This window comes from Vipera berus, assembly GCF_964194415.1.
Source record: "Vipera berus genome assembly, chromosome: 5".
NCBI lineage: Eukaryota > Metazoa > Chordata > Lepidosauria > Squamata > Viperidae > Vipera > Vipera berus.
The window spans coordinates 23250589-23274402 of record NC_138207.1 but is presented as its reverse complement, the minus strand read 5'-3'; the positions used below and the strand labels follow the sequence as shown (position 1 = coordinate 23274402).

Here is a 23814-nt window from a genome sequence, read left to right as displayed (position 1 = left end):
TTGGCAGTGTTTTTGTTACCAATATTATAAGTTACATATTTTTTGTTTTTATTATTGGTTTTAAACACATGAAAATCGCTTTAAGTTCTGTAATTGGAGAAAGGCTTTGAATGAAAATACAAATGATCTAGATTTTTAGGTGGGATCCTCCTGAAACAACTACCAAATCAAACATCATGCTGCCAAAACGTGCATTCCAGTCATGAATTTGTCTACATTTTTTACATTTTTACTCCAGGATGTCAGCGCTATAATGGTTATAGCAGCACAGTCAATCTGTAATTTGACAATTGGAGCCCACCTCAAACCTCTAGGTCTCAGATGCTTGTTTTTGCACCATACAGTGCTCCAGATCATTGTCTTCATATTCACTGCCATTTCCTAATTTAATCGTACTCTTAAATAGAGCCCATCAAATATCAAATCAAATCGAAACGTTCCCTTATTTTCACAGAGGGACATGAGCACCTCAATGACTTCCCTCTCATTAAGCATTTGCCGTTTGCCATTTAAAACTTCCAGTCAAATACCAATAGCGCACGCACATGCTCAAACAAATAATGCCCAAAAGTTATAACTCCGTCCATTCTTCTCTTATGTTTCATCTGCTTCTATGTTTCTCGCCCAACTGTTTTGAATTTTGAATCAAATTTAACCTATTTAATAAAAATTAAAAGCTTATAAAATTAAGTATTAGAAACAGTAAGATAGTTTTGCAGTAGAATGTACCCAGAAAAGAATATAGACTAATTGCTTTTAAGATGTCTGCTCTGAGCATGACTAAAACCCATTCAAACGACTGGACGGTGGAATAAAAAAATCAAATCAAATCAAAACGTTCCCTTATTTTCACAGAGGGACACGAGCGCCTCAATGACTTCCGTTTCACTGCGCCTTTGCGGCTGATGATTTTCTAGCCGCAGTTGTTTCGGTGTCTTTCTTTAGAGATTGTACAGCATGACTTTTTTTTGGCGGGGGGGGGGGAGAGAAGGATAAAAATAAGAAATAACAAAGGGGGACGAGTATCAGGAGCAACACGGGCCGGGAACAGCTGCCCGCGCACAAGCCCACCTCCCCTTCCCCAAAAGCTCATCCAAGCCAGAGGTATTGCCTTGGAGCCAGTTGCCATGGCAGCAGCAGCAGCTCTGTTCTATTATCGTCCGTCGCCATACTGCGTGCTCGCCGAAGCCAATGGGACAGGGGAGGCGGGGATTCCAAGGAGAAGGGGGCGGGGCGAGAGGGGACAGGAGGTTCGTCGTCTGGCGGCCCCAACGGAAAGATCAGGCGTTCCAGCGGCGCTGAAGGCGGAAGGAGGGCAGGCGTCTCCGGAGCAGAAATCATGTTCGGGCTCTCCAGGGTCTTCGAAGACGATCCCTTCTTTCGGTGAGCAGGCGCGGCCTGGGTTGAGCTGCGGCCGAGGAGGCGGCGGCGTTGGGGCTGAGCGGGGAAGGCGGGCGGCGAAGGTGAGCGGCGGATAATTTTTCCCCCGAATGAAGCCGTTCGGCTTTCAGCGGATGCGGGGGAGCCGTAGCGGTCTGCGTGGACAAAGAGGCTGCCTCCCCCCGCCCCCCCTTCCTGGCCTTTTAAGAGCCAGGCGCGTCGACCTGTGTATCCGTAGATCTGGGATGCGGCGTGCGGAGGATGGGCTTGCAGGGCGGCCGTGGAGGAGGAGGAGGAGGAGGAGGGACCGCCTTGCTCAATGCGCCGGCGAAAATGCAGCCGCTTTGCCCCTGATGCCCCCAAGTTAAAACTCGTGTGAATGCGTGATCATGCTAGCAGGATCTGAATAGAATAGAATAGAGTAGAGCTGGAAGGGACCTTGGAGATCTTCTAGTGACCAACCCCTTGCACAAGCAGGGGACCCTATACCATTTCAGACAGGTGACTGTCCAGTCTCTTCTTACAAACCTCCGGTGATGAAGCACAGCTTCTGAAGGCAAGCCATTCCTCTGGTTAAATTGTCCTCACTGTTAGTTTTCATCCATTGTTTCTTCTCCTGCCTTCTGGTGCTTTGGAAAATAAGTTGACCCCCCCTCTTCTTTGGGGCAGCCCCTCAAATACTGGAATACTGCTATCATGTCACCTCCAGTCTCCCTTTAAATGAAGGTGCAACCCTCCTGGCCTTTCCTTCACTTGGTGACTTTTTGGGCTTCAGAGTGCATGCTCCAACACTGGAAGTTTTTAAGAAGAGACTGGACAGCCATTTGCCTGAAATGGGTTTCCTGCCTGAGCAGGGGGTTGGACTAGATGACCTCGAAGGTCCCTTCCAACTTCTTCTTCTTCTTCTTCTTCTTCTTCTTCTTCTTCTTCTTCTTCTTCTTCTTCTTCTTCTTCTTCTTCTTCTTCTTCTTCTTCTTCTTCTTCTTCTTCTTATTATTATTATTATTATTATTATTATTATTATTATTATTATTATTATTATTATTATTTACTTGCAGATAAAGGTATACTAGTAAAAGGTGGACGCTTCCCCTTGGTCCATAGGCCTACTCCCAAAATAGAGAGGATTAGAATTCAGAGTGGTTTTTGTTCTGTTTCCCACTATCAGAACTGATGAAGCTTCTTGGATGAGAATCAAAACATTTTCTTCTTCTTCCTCAAGGAAAAAAACAATGCAGTTTCTTTTGAAAAAGCACCTTTGAGACAACTGTGACCTGAATGACTGAAAATCTCCACAGAGATTTTGGTTCGGTTTTGGAGGATGGTGGAATTTACATAGGCTGCAATGGGTATTTGAAGCCTCTGTGTTTAAGGTAGACATTTTGGGTTTTAAAATCCAACTGCTGACCCTCCAAGGCAAGCAAAACTCTGGGCCAAATTCCTCAGGATCCCATGAGGTTGCAAATTGAATGATGGCAGGCCAAGTGCAAAGCATACTTTTTGCACCTTTGGTGTAACTCAGAAAGGGCTTTAGGCAATGAAGAGTCTATTAACTTTTTAGATGCCTCCTTTTGTCTGTTTTGAAGTAAGCGTCTCTGAGGTACATAGTGCTTATTTACATATTATTGTGTGTAGAATATAATTTGGTTTGCTCTTCTGCAACCTTCCCAGCATTATGAAATTGCCAGTGACCTTCTTAAAACGGAATGAGAGAAAGCTGCTCTTGCTGCAGCATGTTGGACTTCCCTTGCAGATGTTTTACTCTCACGTTTAGGTTTCCAGCTTATATTTTGGTGAGCAATGTTCTGAAACACTGCCAAAATAAAAGGTGTTCACTGTAGGGATTTTTGAAGGTGAAAATGGCATTTTTATAGACAGTGGCTTACCTTTGCTTCCAAGATTTTGGTTTCATTCATATTAAAGCTGTTTTGGAAATACCGATAGACAAATACCGATAAAAACATTTGTTTTAAATAAGCCCCTTGTGGCTTAGATTTTGATTAATACATTCTGAAAATTCAAAGATAAAACTGAATTCTCATATGTTGTGCAAAAAAGAGGCAAGGTTTTTGTTATATCTTAAAATAACTGCTTTTGATAAAATATTTCAATTTTTTTGCTGTTTTTTCATATATGTTGGATGATCTGTTTTTAAAGGTCTGTTTTTAGTCCAGACTTTAAATTTTTACCCTGTAACAATAATCACTGATTCTTAATAAGAGAGTTAGCCATTGTGAGTGTTTCTGAAGTTCTGCAATGTTCTATTCTGCTAAATGCTTACTATATACAGACCTACTGTAAGTCTGAATCCCGTTAGAAACTTTAATGAGACTTTGTTTAGTATCAGGGTATAAAAGTAATTTAATATCTAAACTGCATATAAATCTGTTCAAAACTAGATTCCAATAATTTGTGTTCATGTAAGCTTTTTGCTTTCACAACAAATCGTAGCATTAATGAAAATCCATTGTTGTATTTCTGAGTACAGGTTACTAATTGTTTACAAATATTCTTAAATTGGATATTTATAAACAGTCCTGAGGGCTTTTACTATACTTGGAATTGTATGGTGATAAAACTTTTTATCTGTATGACTTGCTTTAGCCAAAGATAATTTTCAGATGCCGTTTTTGATTTAGCTGGGTACTCAGTCAGAAAATAGTTTCTAGTTATTTGAGAAACTGCTTGTCCACTGTAGTTTCCTGCAGTTGTCCTGCTGTGAGTCCCATCGGTCAGTGTCATTTGTGGAACTCAAAAATTGGGCCTTCTCTGTCCTAATACCTACTCTTCGGAACAACATTCCCCTGACATCCTTATGACCCCCCCTCCCAACCTTGACCTTTTTCAATATGCCTTCAAGATCAGCTATTCCCCCAGATCTTGGATTAGAGTAGATGCTGACTTTAAATGATGGTTTTGGTTGACTAGTTTCTCCAAAGTCTTTTTTTTTAGTTTTGTACCTTTGTATTTTTATTGTTCTTTTGTAAGCTGCCAAAAGTTATGATGAATTGAGTTGACATGTATATCAGAGAAATAATACATACATGCATACACACACATAATTTTGTGGATTAACTTAACATCTATACCAAAATCAGGCTTGAATATTAATCTGGCTCATTTCTAACTTTCCCCTAGAAGTAGTATTGTTGGGCTACTAATTTTGCAGTGCTGTAATTTCTCTGCTTAGGGTACAATTGTACATAATTTACAGATCACACGTAAGCTACAATTATACAGTAGTTATACAACTTTTGAAACCAGAGAACAATTTTATTCGTTGTCAGCAGCTGTTTTGGTGGCTCTGACAGGGTGTTAAGACTTTATGTCAGTTTTGTTGCCAACGTCTAATGTAATAAAATCAGTGGCATTAATCCAGAGACTTGCATGCCCAGACAGGCTGTTTCCTTGGCATTTAGTTTTCCTTTGAAACAAAATTTTGTTTGGACAACATGTGGAAGTCAGAAAGTAACTTGACTCTTTCTTTAAAAAGATTAGTAGACTGAAAATGAGCAAAAGCACAGGTGATTCCATATTAAAGAAATGTAGGTCATTGGGTTTATCCATAGTGCTGATCAAATCCCTTTGTCCAGTGATATTGAAAAGAAGGGTGATTTCCTGTAATTCTTGGTGTTCTCCATGCACCTTAAAGATCTGCTCCGAAAGTTGGAGAATCCGCTAAACTCAGTTCCAAGAGGCCATGGAAAACGTATAAAGGAGAAGAGAGGGAAATTCCACTGGACAAATGGTTGCCTTCATACACAATATTGAATTAAGCCTATTGTTGTGGATTCATTGTGAATAAGGAGCACAACACTGAAGAGAAGAAGAACCATTTTTATTGGAACTATCATTGTGCACCTCCTTTAAAAGAGATAGGAACCCCAAACAATGGAGAAGCAAAGGTTTTCGTAAGAGTTTGAGGTTTGAAATCCTAGGAATCTGATTTGCTAGCCAGTTTGGGCAAACTACTAAGGTCCTTGTCAGTTTACTTGGGGTGAGTTCAATTGTTAGATAAAATGACCTTTCAAAAGAGCAGCATCACTCCTTATAGAAGGAGGTGGAATCTGATTGGGGATAAAACATTGGGGTTCCTTTATGTTGCAATTCTCTTGTATGGGCTACAATGTGAACTGATGAGGAGGCTTCTATTCTTTGGTTCAGGGAGCTTTATCTGAGGGCAGGAAGGTTCAATTTGGGTCTGACAGGATTAGGCAGCAATAAACTGAGTTTGACCCTGATCACATCTAAAGAACAAGAGGAAAGGAGTACAACCTCCATTTTGTTTGTTAGATTTATTTTCTCTACCACACTAGAGTAGCCCTTCTGGATTGTGTCCCCAAAGTTCTAAACCTCTAATTATACTACATCTGGTTTTCTTGTAGTATAATTATAATCCCATTCTTGTCCTTATTTACTTTGAGTTTAAAAATGCATAGCAAGCACTCCCTAGAGCATTTTGGGGAAAATAAAAGCATGGAGTGGAGAAGCAAAGCAAGTGTTTTATGCTCCTGTAAATGAATTTGCTTCAAATTTGGTTAAAAATAACCAAGATTTAGATATTGTTATAATAGGTAGTAAGGTAAAGGTTCCCCCGCACATGCGTGCTAGTCGTTTCCAACTCTAGGGGCCGGTGCTCATCTCCGTTTCAAAGCCGAAGAGCCAGCGCTTGTCCGAGGACGTCTCCTTGGTCATTTGGCCAGCATGACTAAACGCCAAAGGCGCACAGAACGCTGTTACCTTCCCACCGTAGTGGTCCCTATTTTTCTACTTGCATTTTTACGTACTTTTGAACTGCTAGGTTGGCAGAAGCTGGGACGAGTAACAGGCGCTCACTCTGTTACACGGCACTCGGGATTTGACCCACCAAACTGCCGACCTTCTAATCAAGGTCAGCGTCCTAACCCACTAGTAGTGGATATATAATTTAAAAAAAAACAAAATATAGTGGGTTTGCATGACATTAGTGATGAAGACTGTCAGTTTTCTTGCTTAGAAAGTGTTTAAAGTATTAACTAAATACTAATTCTCATTTTTGGGAAGTACTATGTTACATTCTGTACATCATGCAAATTGCTAGCACTGCTTCACTATGGGAGTAACTTCTAAAATGGTAAACTAATATAAAAGCTTCCTTTGCCTCACAAGGAGAAAACGGGAATTGACAGTCCAGCAATACTGTCTAGGATAAAATTGGTTTTATAAATGTCTCCTTGATTACACAGCTGTTCCTGGGAAGCTTTACTAGATCTCAGACTGTTTTCTGGTCCTGCCAACTTTTTTCCTGAATAGTGTAGACAGGTGCAGAAGCAATTTCCCTTTTGCAAAAAGGCTGCCATGTGAAACTATTTTTGTATAGTTCACTATTGGGGCGGTATGTTGTACCAAACTAATGTTCTAATAAATCTTTTGTAGAAAACACTATAATATAAAATTAACATAACAAAATGGCAGCTGTTTCTAATAAATGTATAAGTGCCACATGAAAACAATGTTCTGCACTTCAATTATATTTAAATAACATATTGGAATACACTGATGTAACTTGTATGGTATTAGTATATTGCAAGAAAAATATACTCAGAAATGCCTTTCATTCTATTGACCTTGACAATAAGTCAAATCATCTGTCTCTGTGATTGAACCTACCACAGTGGATATTCAGATCATGCACTCTCCCTGTTTTACTGATTTGCTTGTTTTAAATGTTCTATCTTTTAATCTTTCTTGGGTATCATAATTACAATAACAGTTAACTTTGGAAAAAATGCAATCAGTGAAAACTATGTAAATTCTTTGTATGTAGTGGCTTTTGTTATATGTTGTATTTGAGAACTTCACCTGCTCTCTAATGCAGAGATAGATATTCTCTCCTCTAGCAATCCTATTTTATTTTCAGGGATTCATTTACTGCCCATAATGAACACCTACGACATGTATTTTCTGAACCTTTTGGGCGAGATCCATTTCTTTCAATTGAAGATAGACAAGGAGGTCTACATCACAGAGGACATCCCAATTCTCAGATGGCTTTGAGAGAGAATGATAAGGTATGTCTTCTTTCAGATAATGTCAATTTCAACTTTACTACTCCTGTAGGGGGAAAAATTGTGTTTTGATGGAGAATATGGAGATTACAAAACTACATTATTTTTAGTTCTGAAGGAGTGCATTTATTTAAACAATTATTCTAATGCTGAATCATTCAGTTGAGATAACTGAATCTTTGGGATTTATGTTCTAGTTTAATACTACAGGGGTTGAGGGACAGTGCCAAGTTCTGTAATCTATGCACTGGAAACTGATATAGCTTACAGCAGCAGAAACTGTCACTTGTAAGTCAGAAGGGTAACTGCCAGATTTTTTTTTTATTCTCACATTTGTACTTAGGGACATCCTTTGAAATAGAAATACCCCATTAGCTAGAGTTACTCCTTTTTCCCTAGATATAGAAAGGTCACTATGCCTTTGGCCTTTTGCTGTCTTGCTCTAATTATAATTATGGGATTGTGTACCTGTAAGAAAAGTAAATAAAATACATGTGATGATTATTCAACTTTGTTTCTTTATATAATATTAAATATCTGTTTAATTCCAGAAATTACTGTAATACTATAAAGTGATATATAAATAAATATAAACGTCTGGCTCTTGGTTGTCATTAAATGACAATATGAAAAATCCAAATGTCTTTGCTGGCATACACATAGATAATATTATTACATATGCATCACTCTCTGGGGAATGAATGAAACAGAAATTATTATTTTCTGTAGATCTGTTAGAGCATTTTAATCTCACTAAGACAATACAATAATAACATCCATATTGAATTGCTCTTAGTACGAATTGACTGTAACTCAGTTGCTAGGAGCACAGAGTTGCTTCTATGAGTTATTTCTGATTAATCCTGTCTGCTGACAGATTGACTTTGATCAGTTTAGCAGAGAGGCAACTTCTTCCTGAAACCATGTGCTCATCTTCAATGTCTGTTCCAGAGGGATGCTCCAACCTCTGGAGGAGATTTGAGGAATGGAGAAAAGTGCACAGAAGCAAGAGAAGAATATTGTTGGTACATGTTATCGTTGTAACATTTCTTTACCTGCCCTTTCAGTTCAAAATGACACACACTTTATATGTTTTCAAAAGACAACTAAGTTTCCTCTATAATTAAACTTAATTTTGGTAAGGCTTTAAAAAGTATACATCAATTATTATTACATCAGCTCAAAACATGTTATAGTCAAAGTCTTGATAGCACGTTCCTGTAAATATTATGTTAGTTTAAGATTTGGGGGAATTGGCAAAATAGGCCAAACTGTCACCAACATGGAACAGGCAGTTTTGGACAGTCTTGCCTAAACTGTAACATGCATCCAACCCCCCCCCCCCCAAGGCCAGAGAGGAACAGTGAGGCTCCTCCAGTGGACCATGCCTTGGCACTTGCCCCGGTCCCATCTCCTTCTGCCAGAGACCCTCAGATCTGTCCCACTCCTGCCCAGGCCCCCATTGGCACCCTTGATGCGAATGATGTAGAACTGGCCACGCCTACCCAGTAGGCCACGCCCACTCTGGCCACACCCACCCGGCCCGCCAAGGGCAACTGCAATGCTGATGCGGCCCTCAATGAAATTGAGTTTGACACCCCTGTCATAGATCATAGAGCTAGCATAAGAAAAACATTACGCATATGCCTATAGATTCTATCGGAATGATTAGTGGAGTATTTATCATATTACATTTAAAATGCATGTTATTTGTTTTAAGTATCTTGGCATTTTGACTACTATACATATTAATTAATGCTCCTAAACAAATCCATGTGGGCTTAATTTTTGTGATATTTTGTGTTATGATAAGGGCACAGAAGAGCATTTCAACCTTTCATAAAATTATTACAGAATGCGAACATGAATGTGGCTATATTAAGAATGCTATTCTTTCTCAGGAACTAAGTATCCAAGTATGTTTGGTGTATGTAGTTATTCAGAAGCTGAATAATAGATAGGATTATGCAGCCATTATGCAGCCAAAGGATTATCTGTTATAGGAAGTAGAATTCTTCCTAGGCTCTAAATCTACTATTGCTTTGCATTTGCACAGTCTTTGTATTACTGCATTCATTTCACTAGAAAATTACAGTGTTCTAGGTTGCTATACAATTAATTCTTTGTTTTCCTCCATTTTTGAACAAAGCATTATGGTCCTTTTGTGGATTATTTGGTTTGCTACATTTCTTTTCCTTAAATCAGCTCAACATTTTCATACCCCTCTACCATTGCCGCCACACTGAGTTTCATGCCTGGTGTGGTGGTGGTGGCTCTGAGCCCGGTGCAGGTGCTGATCCAGGTGCCAATCAGTGCCGGGCTCAGAGCCACACTGGCATGACAGTGGTGTTGGGAGGTGTGAAAATGGGAAGCCCCCAGCATTGCTGCCCTCCCCGAAGTGCTCTGCTCTGCCCACCCGCTTGCTCACCCACCCACTTGGCTCTCTCTTTGGCCGTCTGTGGTGAGTTGTCCCTGCAGTGAGTTGGCCATGTGGATTTGTCCTGTGACAACTTGGCTGCTATACGTTGGCAGAGGCAACTTGGCAGTAGCAGTAGCTGACTGCAGTGAGTTGTCCTAGACCCATGGAACAATCCTTTCTCCATATTTGTTGGAATAATATCCTCATTGGCCTTAATCACAATAGTGTTTAAAATACCCTTTCATTAAGAAATTGGGTATTAATATTCTCCCGAAAAGTATATATTGGAGTTGGCAATTTAATTGCCTTCAGACATTTTGGAATTCAGATTCCATATGTTCTTTTAGCTATCATTAGAGTTGCTGGAAAGTGCTTATGCTTTGGCAGCAGATTATTGCCACTGCTAAGTTCTTAGCCCAAGGGTCTTCAAACTTGGCCCTTTTATGACTTGTGGACTTCAACTCCCAGCATTCCTCAGCCAGCCCTGTCCTAGCCCAGGTATTAATAGAAAACTAAGATACCCCACCATTTCATAGGCACCTATGCCTCAGTACATGCACCATATAAATTCTCCAGTTTGATTGTGTATAAGGAAAATTTTTCAGTTGTATGACTAAAATTTGTATTTCTTCAAATTTTAATTGTACAAGTTAGTTGTGCTGAATAAAATGAGATTTTTTGTGTGTGGGATGAGGAGAATATAACATGAAAGTACACAGACTTAAGAAGTGTAGGCTTTGTACGGGAATAGGAGGAGATAAATGAGTCATGAGACAGAAAGAATAAGCTATAAATGAATAGAATTGTTGAGTGATTCTACTTGTGAACAGGGATCTTGTTGGTGCATTGTATAAAGTACTGTGAATTTGCTGAATACATGCAGAATGACTAGTATAAACATGATTTTCATGTGATGTTTTAGTATAATTATCTCCTTCACCCATGCTTCTGGACATTCTGGTGTACTGCTAATTTATTTTCTGAAGGATTTGTAGACTGCTTGAATTGTCTAACTCTAAGTGGCACATAGCATTCTCCTTTCATAATACAGTATATGTTGCTTCAAACTAAAGATTGGCTGAGCTATCTCTATCCAACTTTCCACAACTCCTTCTAACTTCTTCTGAAGCCTCAGTCTCTCAAGTCATTTAGTATAACTGACAGTTTTGCCATCCAGACATAGTTAAGTCTGTTTTTCTGTGTTCTGAAAGTACAATACCTCCATTCAGTAGTATTTATAGCTTCATCTATTTATATATTTATATGTGTTCTGGCAAGTAACTTATTCACGGTGATTTTATAAGCCAAAGTATTCTGTATATTGTGATAGATTTACTCAGTATGTCTTTTCAATGACCTTTAAATCTGCTGACATTGTTAGGATTCTATGACTATTTTAGTATTTTGCATAATCTTTGATCTTACAACATAATTTGCTTGCATGCAGACTATTTCCCTTATTTATTTTAATTGTTATGATCTGCAGTTTTTCTCAGCTCACTATAATTTATTAATTAAAATTTATGTCTTGAGGAGGAGCAAGTATGTTGATGTTTTCAAAGTTCCTTTTTGAACTGGCTAATCTCCACTGAATCTACATGGAATTGAATATTTGGAAACATGAGTGATGTATAATGTGTTTAACTTGATACTTCAAAGGTAGTTAAAAGTTTTTTAAGATAGATTTAGATGCTTAAAGTATAATCATTCATTAAGCACGTCTGAGTTTCAGATTAGATGTGGCAGAAGCTGCAGTGTTTGTTCATACCAGGTGAAAGTGAAGTGCAAGTTGTAACTATAGTTTGAAAAGAAACACATTGAGGAGAGGTGATAACTTTCCCTTCCTTCTCATGTGGGACATAACAGACTGCCTTCATGAATGCCTCAGGAGGAGTTCTGTCCCAGAGTGAAAGAATTCAGATGAAAACAAAGATATAACTTGGTCCCTGGATTATAAGAAGGCTGGAAATTTATCTATTTGTTGGTTTGTTTGTTCAATTTCTGTGGTCACCCAACTCTGGGTGGCTTACAATTCATACTGTTAAAAGTATTTAAAATATTTTAACTCAATAAAAACAGTAAAAACCAATAAAAAACTAAAAATATCCAAATTAAATATATATAGGAGCAGGATACTAGGTGGGTTAGCAATATAGCCAATAAACTGGTCCCATGACACATTTCAGCATCCAAGCCCAGGAACATAGCCAGCTTTTTAGGGCCTTACAGAAGGCTAACAGGCTTGGGCCCATCCTGATCTTTGAAAGGAGGATGTTCCATAGAGAGGGGCTACTGCAGAAAAACCTCAGCTTCTGGTCTCCACCAGTCATCATTCTTTGGCTGACAGGATATCCGGTATATCCATTCTGCTCAACCTGGTTGGATGGGTAGACACCCTTGAAAAAACATGATCCCTCAGGCACCCTGGACACAAGCCATATTGGGCTTTAAAAGCACCTTGAATTGCACCAAGAAACACATCAGTACCAGTGTATCTGGCACCATTTATTACCCGTTCAGTTGCATTCTGCACCAGTTGGAGTTTCTAAATGGTCTTTGGGGTAGCATTAGGTAAAGCATGTTACTGTAATTTAACTTGGAGGTTACAAGGGTGTGAGTTACTGTAAGCAGGGTCTTCCAGTCCAGTTATGGGAGCAACTGGTGCATCATCTGAAGGTGTCCAAAATCCCTCCTAGCCACATTGCCACCTGTCTTCAAGCAGGAGCCACAAGTCCTGGAGGACCCCCAGATTATGCACCAGGTCTGTCTAGGATAGCTCAACCCCATCCAGAACCAGAGATAGAAGAACCTTGTTTGGGGGGGAGTGTGTCGAAATTCCCACAGCCACTATATCTTGCTAGGGTTGAATTGGAGCCCATTTCATCCATCCAGTCCCCAATAGCCTCCAGACACTGGAATAGGATGTCCATGGAATCACTCAAGAGACGTGGGGTAGAGCTATAAAGCTGGGTGTCATCTGCATAGATGATATCTCACCCCAAACCAATGGATAACCTCACCAAGCAGCCTTATTTAAATGTTGAATAGAATGAGAGAAAGAGCAGAGCACTGAGGCATCCCACAAAGTAGGGACCATGGGCTAGATCTCTTTCATTCTGTCAACACAGAACTGGTAGTAGAACTGGTCCTGGACAGCCAGCACAATCATTACCTGTCCCCAATTCCCAGAGCTGGCCCAGAAAGCATTTGATCAATGGTATCAAATGCTACTGAGAGGTCAAGAAGAACAATCCCACCATCTCAGTCCCAAACCCTGATCTGAACCCCAACTGAAACAGGTCTAGATAATCCGCCTCATCCAGGGTTCTCTGAAGTTACCTTGTAACCATATGCCATAAAACGTTAATGGATTCATAATTCTCCTATCCCAGTTGTTAAATTGTTCCCTATTGGCCCTTTTATTTAAATAAGTTGTATGGTTGATCGATTTGCCCTTGGATTTTTTCATGTTTAAGATTGATTTGGAGCGTTTCTTGATTTTAATCTACGAAATGTGTATCCTTCACCAACAGTAATATTGCAGCAATTTACATAAGTTAATTTTTTTTTACAGGCGATGAGCTGTTCCCTTATGCCTTTTAACAGTTTTGGTGGCATGGTTAGTATACAAATACAACATGAATTTAATCTGAGCATGCCTTTTTTCCCTTTAATTTTCTAAACCATAACTATTTCTAAACCATACTAGTGCAACAATTTTAAATGAAATGGTGCTTCTCTTTCAGGGATCAAGTTTTCCATTTATACCTTTTGGCACATTTGGTGGTATGGTCAGTATACTAATGACAAAGATTACTAAGATTTGGTGATATATGCATTAGCATTCTTATTACTTTTCATTTTAGGGGTTGTTTTTTTGGCTTTTTATCCAGAAATAAGCCTTAAATTTAACTTAATTTTTCATTACATATATTTTATTCTCTTTGCTGAATGAATACTTTTTTTAAAAAAAATGCTATATATCAAAAATAAGATATGTACAGTTCCAGTTGTGCTATTTTTTCCCCTCAAGGGATCTTAAGAAAACTTCATGGAGTGCATTGGGATAATGAAGTAGTGAACAAGTTGAAATTTAATTTATGCTAAATATATCTGAAGGTGGAAATTTATGAATATTTGAAGTGAATAGGTGATTTTTTTAAAAAAAAATGTGGACAGGAATGTTAAGGTTTCAGTAAAAAAAAATGCAGGATGATAGAAATGGGGACTGTGCAATATTCTTATCCAGATTAATAATATAAAAGTTTTGGGTTTTTTTTCTAAATACAGTGGAGATGTTAAAGGAAAAAATAGGAAGTAAAATTGGTGATAGAAAATATGCAGGCTTCTTACTTTGCTAATAGTAGCAGATTTCAAGAAAGTTGAGTCCAGATGCACTCCCAGTCATATTTTAAGGCCGTAATATTAATGCTGCAATTTATACAATCTACAATTTCTCTTTTAGGCCATGAGTTTTCCACTTATGCCTTTTGACTGTTTTGGTGGCATGGTTAGTATATTGCACACACATATTCATATTTTTTTTGGTGATGTGGATTTGTCTGTTTCACTTGCTCCAAAACTAAGCATCTTGCATTTTGCTTTATAAGTGCATTTTAGCATACTTGTTTCATTTTGTGAAACTGTTTTTGTGTATTTTTTTTCCATTTGGGGAAATCATTGTTAAAATACCTATTAAGTATAATTGGAGATTAAAATCATGCTATAATTTCCAAAGGCATCTCTTTTATTATCTTTTATTTTCCTTTTATATATAATAAAGCTATGACAGGAATAAAAACTCAATTTCCAATTACTTTCTTGCATTATTCTATATTATATAGTGAAATTATATATATTATTAATATATTTATAATATAGTTATTTGTGTCATTCAGCCATAACTTCCTAAATCATTTCAACAAATGATTATTGAGGTCATGGGCTCTTTGGACATATTTTGGCTCTTTTGTCACAAAACAATTTAAGCAAGCATATTTGCTGCAGGAAAAATATGCTTTTATTTGTCCTTTTTGAATCAACGTAAGCCCCAACTTTTTCTGTTCAAGACCATTATAAGGAATGTGTGAAAGATGCTGTATACCATGATGGTGTTTGAAATATATTAATTGATGAGAAAGATCTTTGTGCCTCTTTCTTGTGGACCTGTTCAGCGGCTTTTAGCATGGAGTCCAATAGGACTCATATTGTTTGAAAAAAAGCAGTGAAAATCTGCAAAGTTCTCCTGCATTTCGTAACAATACTCTAATTGCTGTGACCATTTCTGACATATACATTACTGTAGTTTCTTTCTTTAAATACTTTGGTCTTTTTTTCAGTGAAAAACAGCATATTAGTCTGTATTTTCCTCCATTGAAGAATATCGAAATTTTAATTTCTTCTTCCATAATGTACTATATACACCGTATATTAGCCTATACTTTTTAATGGAGACGGGGAAATCTAACTAAATGTGGCCAAGAGATCTTTTGAATATCTCTGCTAGCCTTTTGCTTCCATCTTTAATTCTTAATTCTTTTTCCAATACAAACATTTTGCTTCAGTTTCTATCACTGTTTTTACTTGGGCATACCATTCATATAGAAATTATTATATGACCTTTATGTAGTATCCTATGGGGCTTGCTAATTGGGAATACAAGAAATATAGCACTTAGCCACAACTAACGTTCTGAAAGAATTAATGCTTTGTTCATTAATTGGATTTTCCCTCTAGCTATATACTAAAGTTTCTCAAATTTCAGAGCAGGTTTAGGAGAAGGGCCAATCTATTGTGTCAGCAAAACCATTCTCCTGTCAGAGAGACATCATTAGATGTAATTCCATCAGTGGATTCCTAAATATTGCTTAACTTTCATAATTGTGGATGATAATTTAAAAGATAGAGACTTTATTACCTAATGAAAGTTGGGAAGTCAGTTATAAATCAAAATTACTGTTTTTATATTTTTTACTTTGTAACTTTTCTTCCGAGGTACTGGAATAATTCGGCCAACCGAGCTATTGTATACCTGTATTAGGAATGGGAGACACCACTTTTGTTCAAATCAAACTTTTAAAAATGGCACAAATGCTGTAGTCCTGGTTTTTAAATTTCAACCCTTTGTTACCTTCTGTTACTTCCTCTCATCCAATTTTGATAACTTCCAGATTCTGTGACACTCTAGCACTGGGGAAAATATAGTAAGAGAGAGAATGAGAGGAAGAGAGAAAGATTGAGTGTGTGCATGGCAGATATTTCAATGAGTTGGATGTTCTTTGGTTTCATGCAGTTTTCTCCATTCTTGCTTTCTTGCTTGTTTCATTTTGTATGTGGGCCATACATTTACATGCTAATATTTTCAGTGAGTTTACTGGGATTCCTATAACATTTTGCCTGCTTCTGTAGCATTCCCTGTGGTCTGTAAAGGTGTTAATGCTTTAGCTGGAATGTTAGTAATAAGTGATTGCAGTATAAACAGAAGTCATGGTTACTGCATTTCCATTTTAGACGATGGAACCGAGACAGCCCGAGACAGCCGTGTGTCAAATAAGTGTTAGGCTCTTTCATTAGTCTGTATTTTCTTTCCAGTATAATTGTATTCCTAAATGGCATACTGGTTTATGGATTGATTAATCGGCTCACAAATTGACCCAAGCTTAGTTATTCAAGTTGTCCACACAAAAAGGAACATTTGTTCTGCATATGATTAATTATAGCCTAGTGGATATTTTGTGTTCTTTAGCTTGATAGTAACAAGCATAATCACCAGTGATACAAGGCTTTGCCACTGTATTCTAAATTTTCCTTTTGGTAAGACAGATTATAGTGATATTTCAATTCACCCAATGATATAAACTTGTTTTATCATATGTTTGTGAAATAGTTATTGTTGTGATAAATTGTTACTTCACTGAAAACTTAATAGCTGGGAAATGAGTTAAGAATCTATGAAATTGTATTTTGATTAAATTTTACTGAGTTGATAAGGAAAGCCTTTCTGATACCTGTGTAGATTTGCATTTGTATGCCTGATCCAACAATCTTCTCTAGGAACATATTTGACTAAGGGCCAAACTAGATGTGATGTTGGCTGTCCCACAGTTTGGAATTTCACCTGACAAAACTTGGAAGTGACACTTTAGAACATGTGGCTTAATATATTCTGGCAATCTATTCTTACACACTACCTTGTATTAGCTTAGAGAAATTTCCGGTGGTTTGTCTTGTGTGACTACACTTTGAATTTAGAAGAGTACAATAGCAAAAGAGAAGTGTTTCATAAAAGACCAAGCATTACTCTGATTTTCTATATTTTTTAACTGTTCCTCATAATTTGCTATATTTTTGATGTAGTCTGCAAAAGTAAGCTTCTCTCCATGTGCACATGAATGAATTGTAATAAAAGTTCTGAGTTTTGAAGCGTTTTATTTTTTCTATTTCTTCCTCTCTGTTGAAGCAGAACATGAATTTCAGAAATCCATTCTTTGCAATGGACAGAATGATGTCAAACATGAGAAACGGTATGATGGATTTGCAAAGAAATTTTGTAAGTTAAGTTTTTATGTTAATTTGTTTCATGAATATTATTCATTAAAATAATAGGGAAAAATATATTTCCTTAGAATAGGGGTCCCCAACCTCCGGTGCTGGGCCTCAGCCCTTTCTAAACCAGGCTGTGGAAGGGGTGAGAGTGCATATACGCACACAACCATTCCCCCCCTCTCCCCCGCTCCTGCCACTGCCTCCTCCACTAGTCCGCCAAGCCCAGGGGTAGGCAACCTTGGCTCTTTTATGACCCGTGGACTTCAACTCCCAGAATTCTGGGGGTTGAAGTCCACGAGTCATAAAAGAGCCAAGGTTGCCTACCCCTGGCCAAGCCAGAAAGGTTGGGGAATGCTGCCTTAGAGAAAGAGGTTAGCAGTGCATTATTATCAATTGATAGTTTTTAATTTCAATCTAAGTTGCGTGTTCTGTAATGAAGGAACTATAGAGCTTATTTATATTCCCTGCTAGAGTCATTTTTATAACGCAGTGTGGTTCTGTCTTTGGTTTCATCTCCCCCCACCACCCCCCTGCTGGCCTTAAATAGAGCTAAATGATGCATATAAAATGAATAGAAATGCCTATCCTGCCATGAAGGTATGTCTTTAAGTGCGCCTAACTGATTGATGCATATTTGTATTTTAGCTTTTAACTGTTTGCCAGAAAGCCAGAAATTAGTTCTGAAAAGCTTTCTTTCAGATTGTACTAGAGTAAGAGTTTTACTTATTTCCAGCGTGTGACAATTCCCAAATCAGCTCTTCCGTTAAATTAAACTTGTTGGCCAAGCGAGTGGGTAAGTTTGCCTAATGGTTCGGAACATTTTGCAGGCCCAGGATATTAAGTTAATTCTATAGATATGGTTGCATTTCCTAAGATTCATTTTTCATTGTCTAAGCGAAGCATTAATGAAGTCAAGTATTCCTCACATTTAGTTAGATGTGCATAGACACATCCATGTTGGCAGTTGCAGAAAAATGGGTTGCCTTAGAATTTTTACAGGATTGTTTCCTCCAGTGTAATCTATAGCCTTGTGATACAGGACTGCAAATATCCATTAAATTTTGGCCTCCCTTCTGTACTGAAATTGTGGTTTTGACTTGTTTCTAAACTTCAGGATAAAATGGCACTTGATCCAAATGCTCATTCATACAGTTCTTCCTCAGTGATGACCTATTCTAAGAAGGGTGATGAACCGCCAAAAGTTTTCCAAGCTTCAGCTCAGACACGGACTGCTCCAGGAGGGGTATGACAATATTTTGGGAATCCTCTCCTAACTAATAATAGCATTAATCTAATTTGGTATGTGCTTCTAACTCATAATAAATGTATTATTATGCAATAGCACAAAATATTGAAAAATTAGTATAAATGTTTGAAACTAAAACTGGACTTTAAAGTGAGAGTATAATGTTTAAAAATTCCCTTCGTTGTTTGCTCATAGGTGTTGCCATCTAATTTGGCTTAAGAAGCTTGAATTTGAACCTTAACGTCAAGTTCATGAAATGTAGTATGCATGGAAGATAAAACCGTTGAAAATAGCCCACAGTAAATCTCTCCAGAACTCAGCTAGTACTTCTTTATCAAAAAGCTTCTAATAATATACTTAACGGGCATGCTGATAAGTAGTAGCCAAGATTGTCAAGATAGTTACTGTGCCTTTCATGTGGCAAATCACAGAACACTCTTATCTCTGTAGCTGAAAAGTTCCATTGCTGGCTATATTTAGATGAGGTTATGATGGTTTTTGAACCATTCTCATGAAACAGAGTTGAAACCTTAAAATACCGGAATTCGTGCCTGGTTTCTTCTATATGTGAATCAACATGCATGCTATGGCATAATGCAGAGACATGATTGTGCATGCAACTGAATTGTTTTATGTGTGGTTTTTGCTGCTGCAGCTGCTCTCTTCCACCTCCGCCCGCGAGTATAATTTCCGCAGTATAGTGAGTGAAGTTTTACACATGTGCTCATAGTGTAGCCTTCTGCACTTGGCATGTTTATATTGTGATTAATTTAGGCTTCATATACTATTTCCATGATTTGTAAAAAGTTTACTTGAAAGGATAAATCCAGAAAGCTAAATAGGGTATTTTCTTCTTCTTAGCTTTTTTTATTTATTTGTTTTTGCTTTAATTCAGATTAAAGAAACCAGAAAAGCTGTTAGAGATTCTGAAAGCGGGTTGGAAAAAATGGCCGTTGGTCATCACATTCATGATCGTGCTCATGTAATTCAGAAAGCAAAGAACAACAAAACTGGTGATGAAGAATTGAATCAAGAATTCATTAATTTAGATGAAGGTAAATAGCTCTGTTAGGATCTATTTCCTTTTCTCTGTCTATCTCTCTCTTTCTCTGTCTCTCTATCAACTGTCAATGCTGTATAGATGACTCATAGACCTACATACATATAAAATGGTGTATTGTGCTTTTTGTAGATAATTATGTTTTTATTAGTGCAAAACATCAAAATATACATACAAATATATACATACCTTCAGATGAAGAAATTTATAATTTAATATTGCAATTGTTTGCCAGGAGAAGCTCATGGATTTGATGAACAATGGCAGAAGGAGATTCTGAAATTTAAGCCCTCTGGAGGAAGACACAATATAGATTCTCCAAAACATAGAAGTATTCATCATGTAAGCAAGGAGGATGCTCCAAGGAGGTATACAGTATAATCTTTCCTGTTTTGCCTTACATTATTTTAAGAGAGACAGTCAGAATTCTTTAAGATGTCATATGTGCGTAAGGATTCTGTTATGTAATTGATATTTTTCAAGGATGCATTCAACTACTGTGAACCTGAAGCATCCTAATATAAAAATATTGGCACTAATTGTCTGCTGGCTAGTTCATTTAAAACCTACAAAAGAAAAATATCAAAACAGAAAATGTGTGAGAAAACAGTTTTGCCCAATACTGGGATAAGAAACATGTCCTCTAAACCCTGATAAATTACAGCCCTGGGTATCACAAGTTCTCCACTCCTTTATTGGTGCCGTCCCATTCGCCTGCATGTTTTTTTCCCCCAGATCTGAATGACTCCATCTTCATTAGATTACAGGGGGCACAAATTGAGTTGGGACGTTGCACTTTAGTTCTGCAAGCCATAAAATCTGAAAAACAGTGTCTGGATAGTTAAAGATTTTTCTCTGTATATTCTGTCCTTAGCTAATATTATAAAATAAACATCACGTATAAAATAAACATCAAGTGTTCCCTTTTGGTTATCCTTGTTTTTTCAGGGAGAAGATGCATCCAAGAACAGCAGTAGAAGGACCAAGGAGATCTGCATCTTCTATTGAAAAACTCAATGTGAAGGGATCACATGTTCCTCTGAAACCCAGCAGAAAATAGTTGTGTTGCTTTTCATGTTAATATGGATGTCTTGGGAGAGGACACAATAATTCTGGATCAACAAATAAGACCAAGCTCTCTGTTCCTAGCATTAGTGACTCTTTTTTTTTCTTTTCTTCGACTACTGAATGTTTGTGTCAGTTTCAGCTCCTTGGTAACACTCGGCTGTGAACAGTAATTGAAAAACACTGAGACTGAAAAGTACTTTATGGCTTTTTAAAAGAAAATGTGGAATTTTACAACTATTAATACCAACTGCTCTAACTAGTATGACAAAGTTAGCACTACAAAGATAGTACCAGGTTTCAAGGACTTTAAATAAATGCACTGGTATGCTTTTGGCAAAAGGCCAATCTTTCGAAGTCTAGATTACAGTTGAACTGCAAAGTCATTAGCCATTACAAAATGTCAATTTTCTTATTATCACTGAAATCTACCCAGAATTAGTTTTCCCAATATACTGTACATTGACAGAATCAGTACCTAGTTATATTTTGGATAGACAACAAAACAAAACAAAAACATGAATCTGCACTAAAGCATTTCACTAAGGGGGATTCTGCCATCTTTGCATAAAAAAATTAACCCAACTCATTGCAAATTTATTCAGATTTGTAAAAAAAACCCCATGTTCTGTTTTGATTGAAAGTTTTGTTCTAAATTAATTCCACATTCTAATTATTATTCTGATAGAAAAAGTACTAATTTTTACAAACAGTGATTTATAATTGGAAAAGGGTTGTTTTAGCATTGGGTCAGATCAATAGCAATGTAACGTTCATAGGGCAGACAAAAATTCATCAGAGAAAATGGTAACAAGCTCATTTCAGTTTCAATATTCCATCCTGGAGCAAAAAGGTGCACAGCTGACATCAGGTGATGGAGAATTTCTGAATTATCAATCCATTTTAAGACTGTTTTTAGTGCCACTCTCCTTTTTCTTGAAGATATTTTCCTCTTGTTCATAATTATTTTGTTTCATGATGCTGAAGGGTAAGCTAGAGATGCAAGTGGCTGAACACATGTAGGTTTAGAGTTTTGCAGTAGAAAAAAAAATCAAAAATACAGATTTACTGAATGTAGTTGTCAACATAATGATTCCCAGACCTCCCATTTTAAGCAATTCAAATTGATAATCTTTTAATGTAAAGCATTTTAAACACCTGAATATTTTGATAGATTATCAAGGCTTGTCAGTTTAGATATTGCTGTTCTGTAGGGATAACTGGGAAACGTATCTGAGTTTCTGTGTTAAAAGTTCTAATATTGTGATATCTTATTAAATATTTACTAAGTAAAATATATGTAGCTCTGCTCTTTCAAGGTATGTAACTTAGATATGTATATGTATGCCATTCTTCATACTGAATAAATACTATGCTATGCTAGATTGACAATTTTAACTTAAATCAATCTTTCAAATTTCATAAGAGACTTCTTCATTAACACTTGGCACTTTTTTGATAATAAAGAGCTGATCAACAAAATGTGTGTGTCTGTGTTACAGAAGAAATGCTATAATGAGAAGAAACAGAATACTACCAAAGCTGGAATTTATTCTACAAATGGCTAGAAGAGAGAACCAAAGAGTAGGACTTGATTATGTATTAGCGTTTTATAAACCCAGATCACACACTGTTTGAAAAACTAACATATGTATGTAGAGAAAAAAATAAAAATAAAAAGCTTATAAAGGTAAAGGTAAAGGTTCCCCCGCACATGCGTGCTAGTCGTTTCCGAAGAGCCAGCGCTTGTCCGAGGACGTCTCCGTGGTCATGTGGCCGGCATGACTAGACGCCAAAGGCGCACGGAATGCTGTTACCTTCCCACCGTAGTGGTCCCTATTTTTCTACTTGCATTTTTACATGCTTTCGAACTGCTAGGTTGGCAGAAGCTGGGACGAGTAACAGGTGCTCACTCTGTTACGTGGCACTCGGGATTCGACCCACCAAACTGCTGACCTTCTGATCGACAAGCTCAGCGTCCTAACCCACTGAGCCACCAACGTCCCTTATTAAAAAAAAAGCTTATAAACAACAACAAAAAAAGATGCTATAATGCAGTGCTGAAATTATAGTCTATAACCTACTTTCTTCCGTAAAGTAGCATTTATAAACTTGTTAACCCTTTCTAATCTCAAGTATCTCTGGCCAGAGTACAAAATACAAAAGAACAAAATAGTAAATATATTAATAAATTATTCAAGGTACTTTAGCTTTTCAGATGTAATCGCTGTTGCCATAAACCATCTTTTCTATGGTTGGGGAATATTCAGTATTGTAGCACAGATTTATTCACTTTATTCACTGGCTTTAAGATTATGTGCAGGTAGTCCTGAAAAAGGTAGTCCTTAAAGACTGCTTAGTGATGATTTGAAGTAACAGCACTGAAAAAAGTGATTTATGACCGTTTTTCACATACCGCTGCAGCATCCCCATGATCACATGAACAGAATTCAGACACTTGGCAACTGGTTCATATTTATGACAGTTGCAATCTCCTGGTTCATGTTATCACCTTTTACGACCTGACAAGCAAAGTCAATAGGGAAGCCAGATTCACTTAACAGCCATGTTACTAACTTAATAACTGCAGTGATTCACCTAACAACTGTGGCAAGAAAGGTTGTAAAGTGGGGCAAAGCTCACTTAGCAAATGTTTCGCTTAGCAACAGAAATTTTGGGCACAATTGTGGTAGTAAGTTAAGGACTACTTTATATCCTGTGGCCAAGCCAAGAATTGCAAGAGACATACATAATGAGATTGCCACTTATTTCATAGTTCCCTGCTGTTACTATGGAACTCAGTAAGACTTAAGTATGTTTGTAAGACAACAGATGTTCTATGCTTGTTTCATTTTTGTGGTTCTGTATTTCAGTAAGAAAAATAGCAATTCATTTTACAAGTGTACAGTATCTTAACTAGTGCCTTTTAAGCAATTAGCTGAATAGTATACCAATATCAGGAGTGCTTGCCAGATATTTGTATGGTCATTTGGGAAAAAAATGTTTAAAGTTGTCTGACTTGAGAAATATTCTAATGCATAGCAGGAAGTAA

The 23814-nt window shown here is 37.4% G+C and overlaps 1 protein-coding gene across 4 annotated transcripts; it reads left to right on the top strand.

Moving 5' to 3' along the window:
* Positions 1-1235: 1235 nt before the first annotated feature.
* On the top strand, positions 1236-22927 carry MLF1 (myeloid leukemia factor 1). Of its 4 annotated transcripts, XM_081329193.1 has the most exons (10): positions 1236-1383; positions 7280-7430; positions 13421-13465; positions 13593-13637; positions 14312-14356; positions 17309-17395; positions 18506-18634; positions 19533-19692; positions 19933-20065; positions 20646-22927. In XM_081329193.1, exons 1-10 carry the CDS (start codon positions 1340-1342, stop codon positions 20755-20757), a joined length of 951 nt encoding a protein of 316 aa, XP_081185319.1. In that variant the 5' UTR covers positions 1236-1339; the 3' UTR covers positions 20758-22927. The 4 variants fall into 4 exon arrangements, with proteins under 4 accessions (XP_081185319.1, XP_081185320.1, XP_081185322.1 ...); XM_081329194.1 differs by lacking the exon at positions 13593-13637; XM_081329195.1 differs by lacking the exons at positions 1236-1383; positions 7280-7430 and adding an exon at positions 8416-8452.
* Positions 22928-23814: the final 887 nt, after the last annotated feature.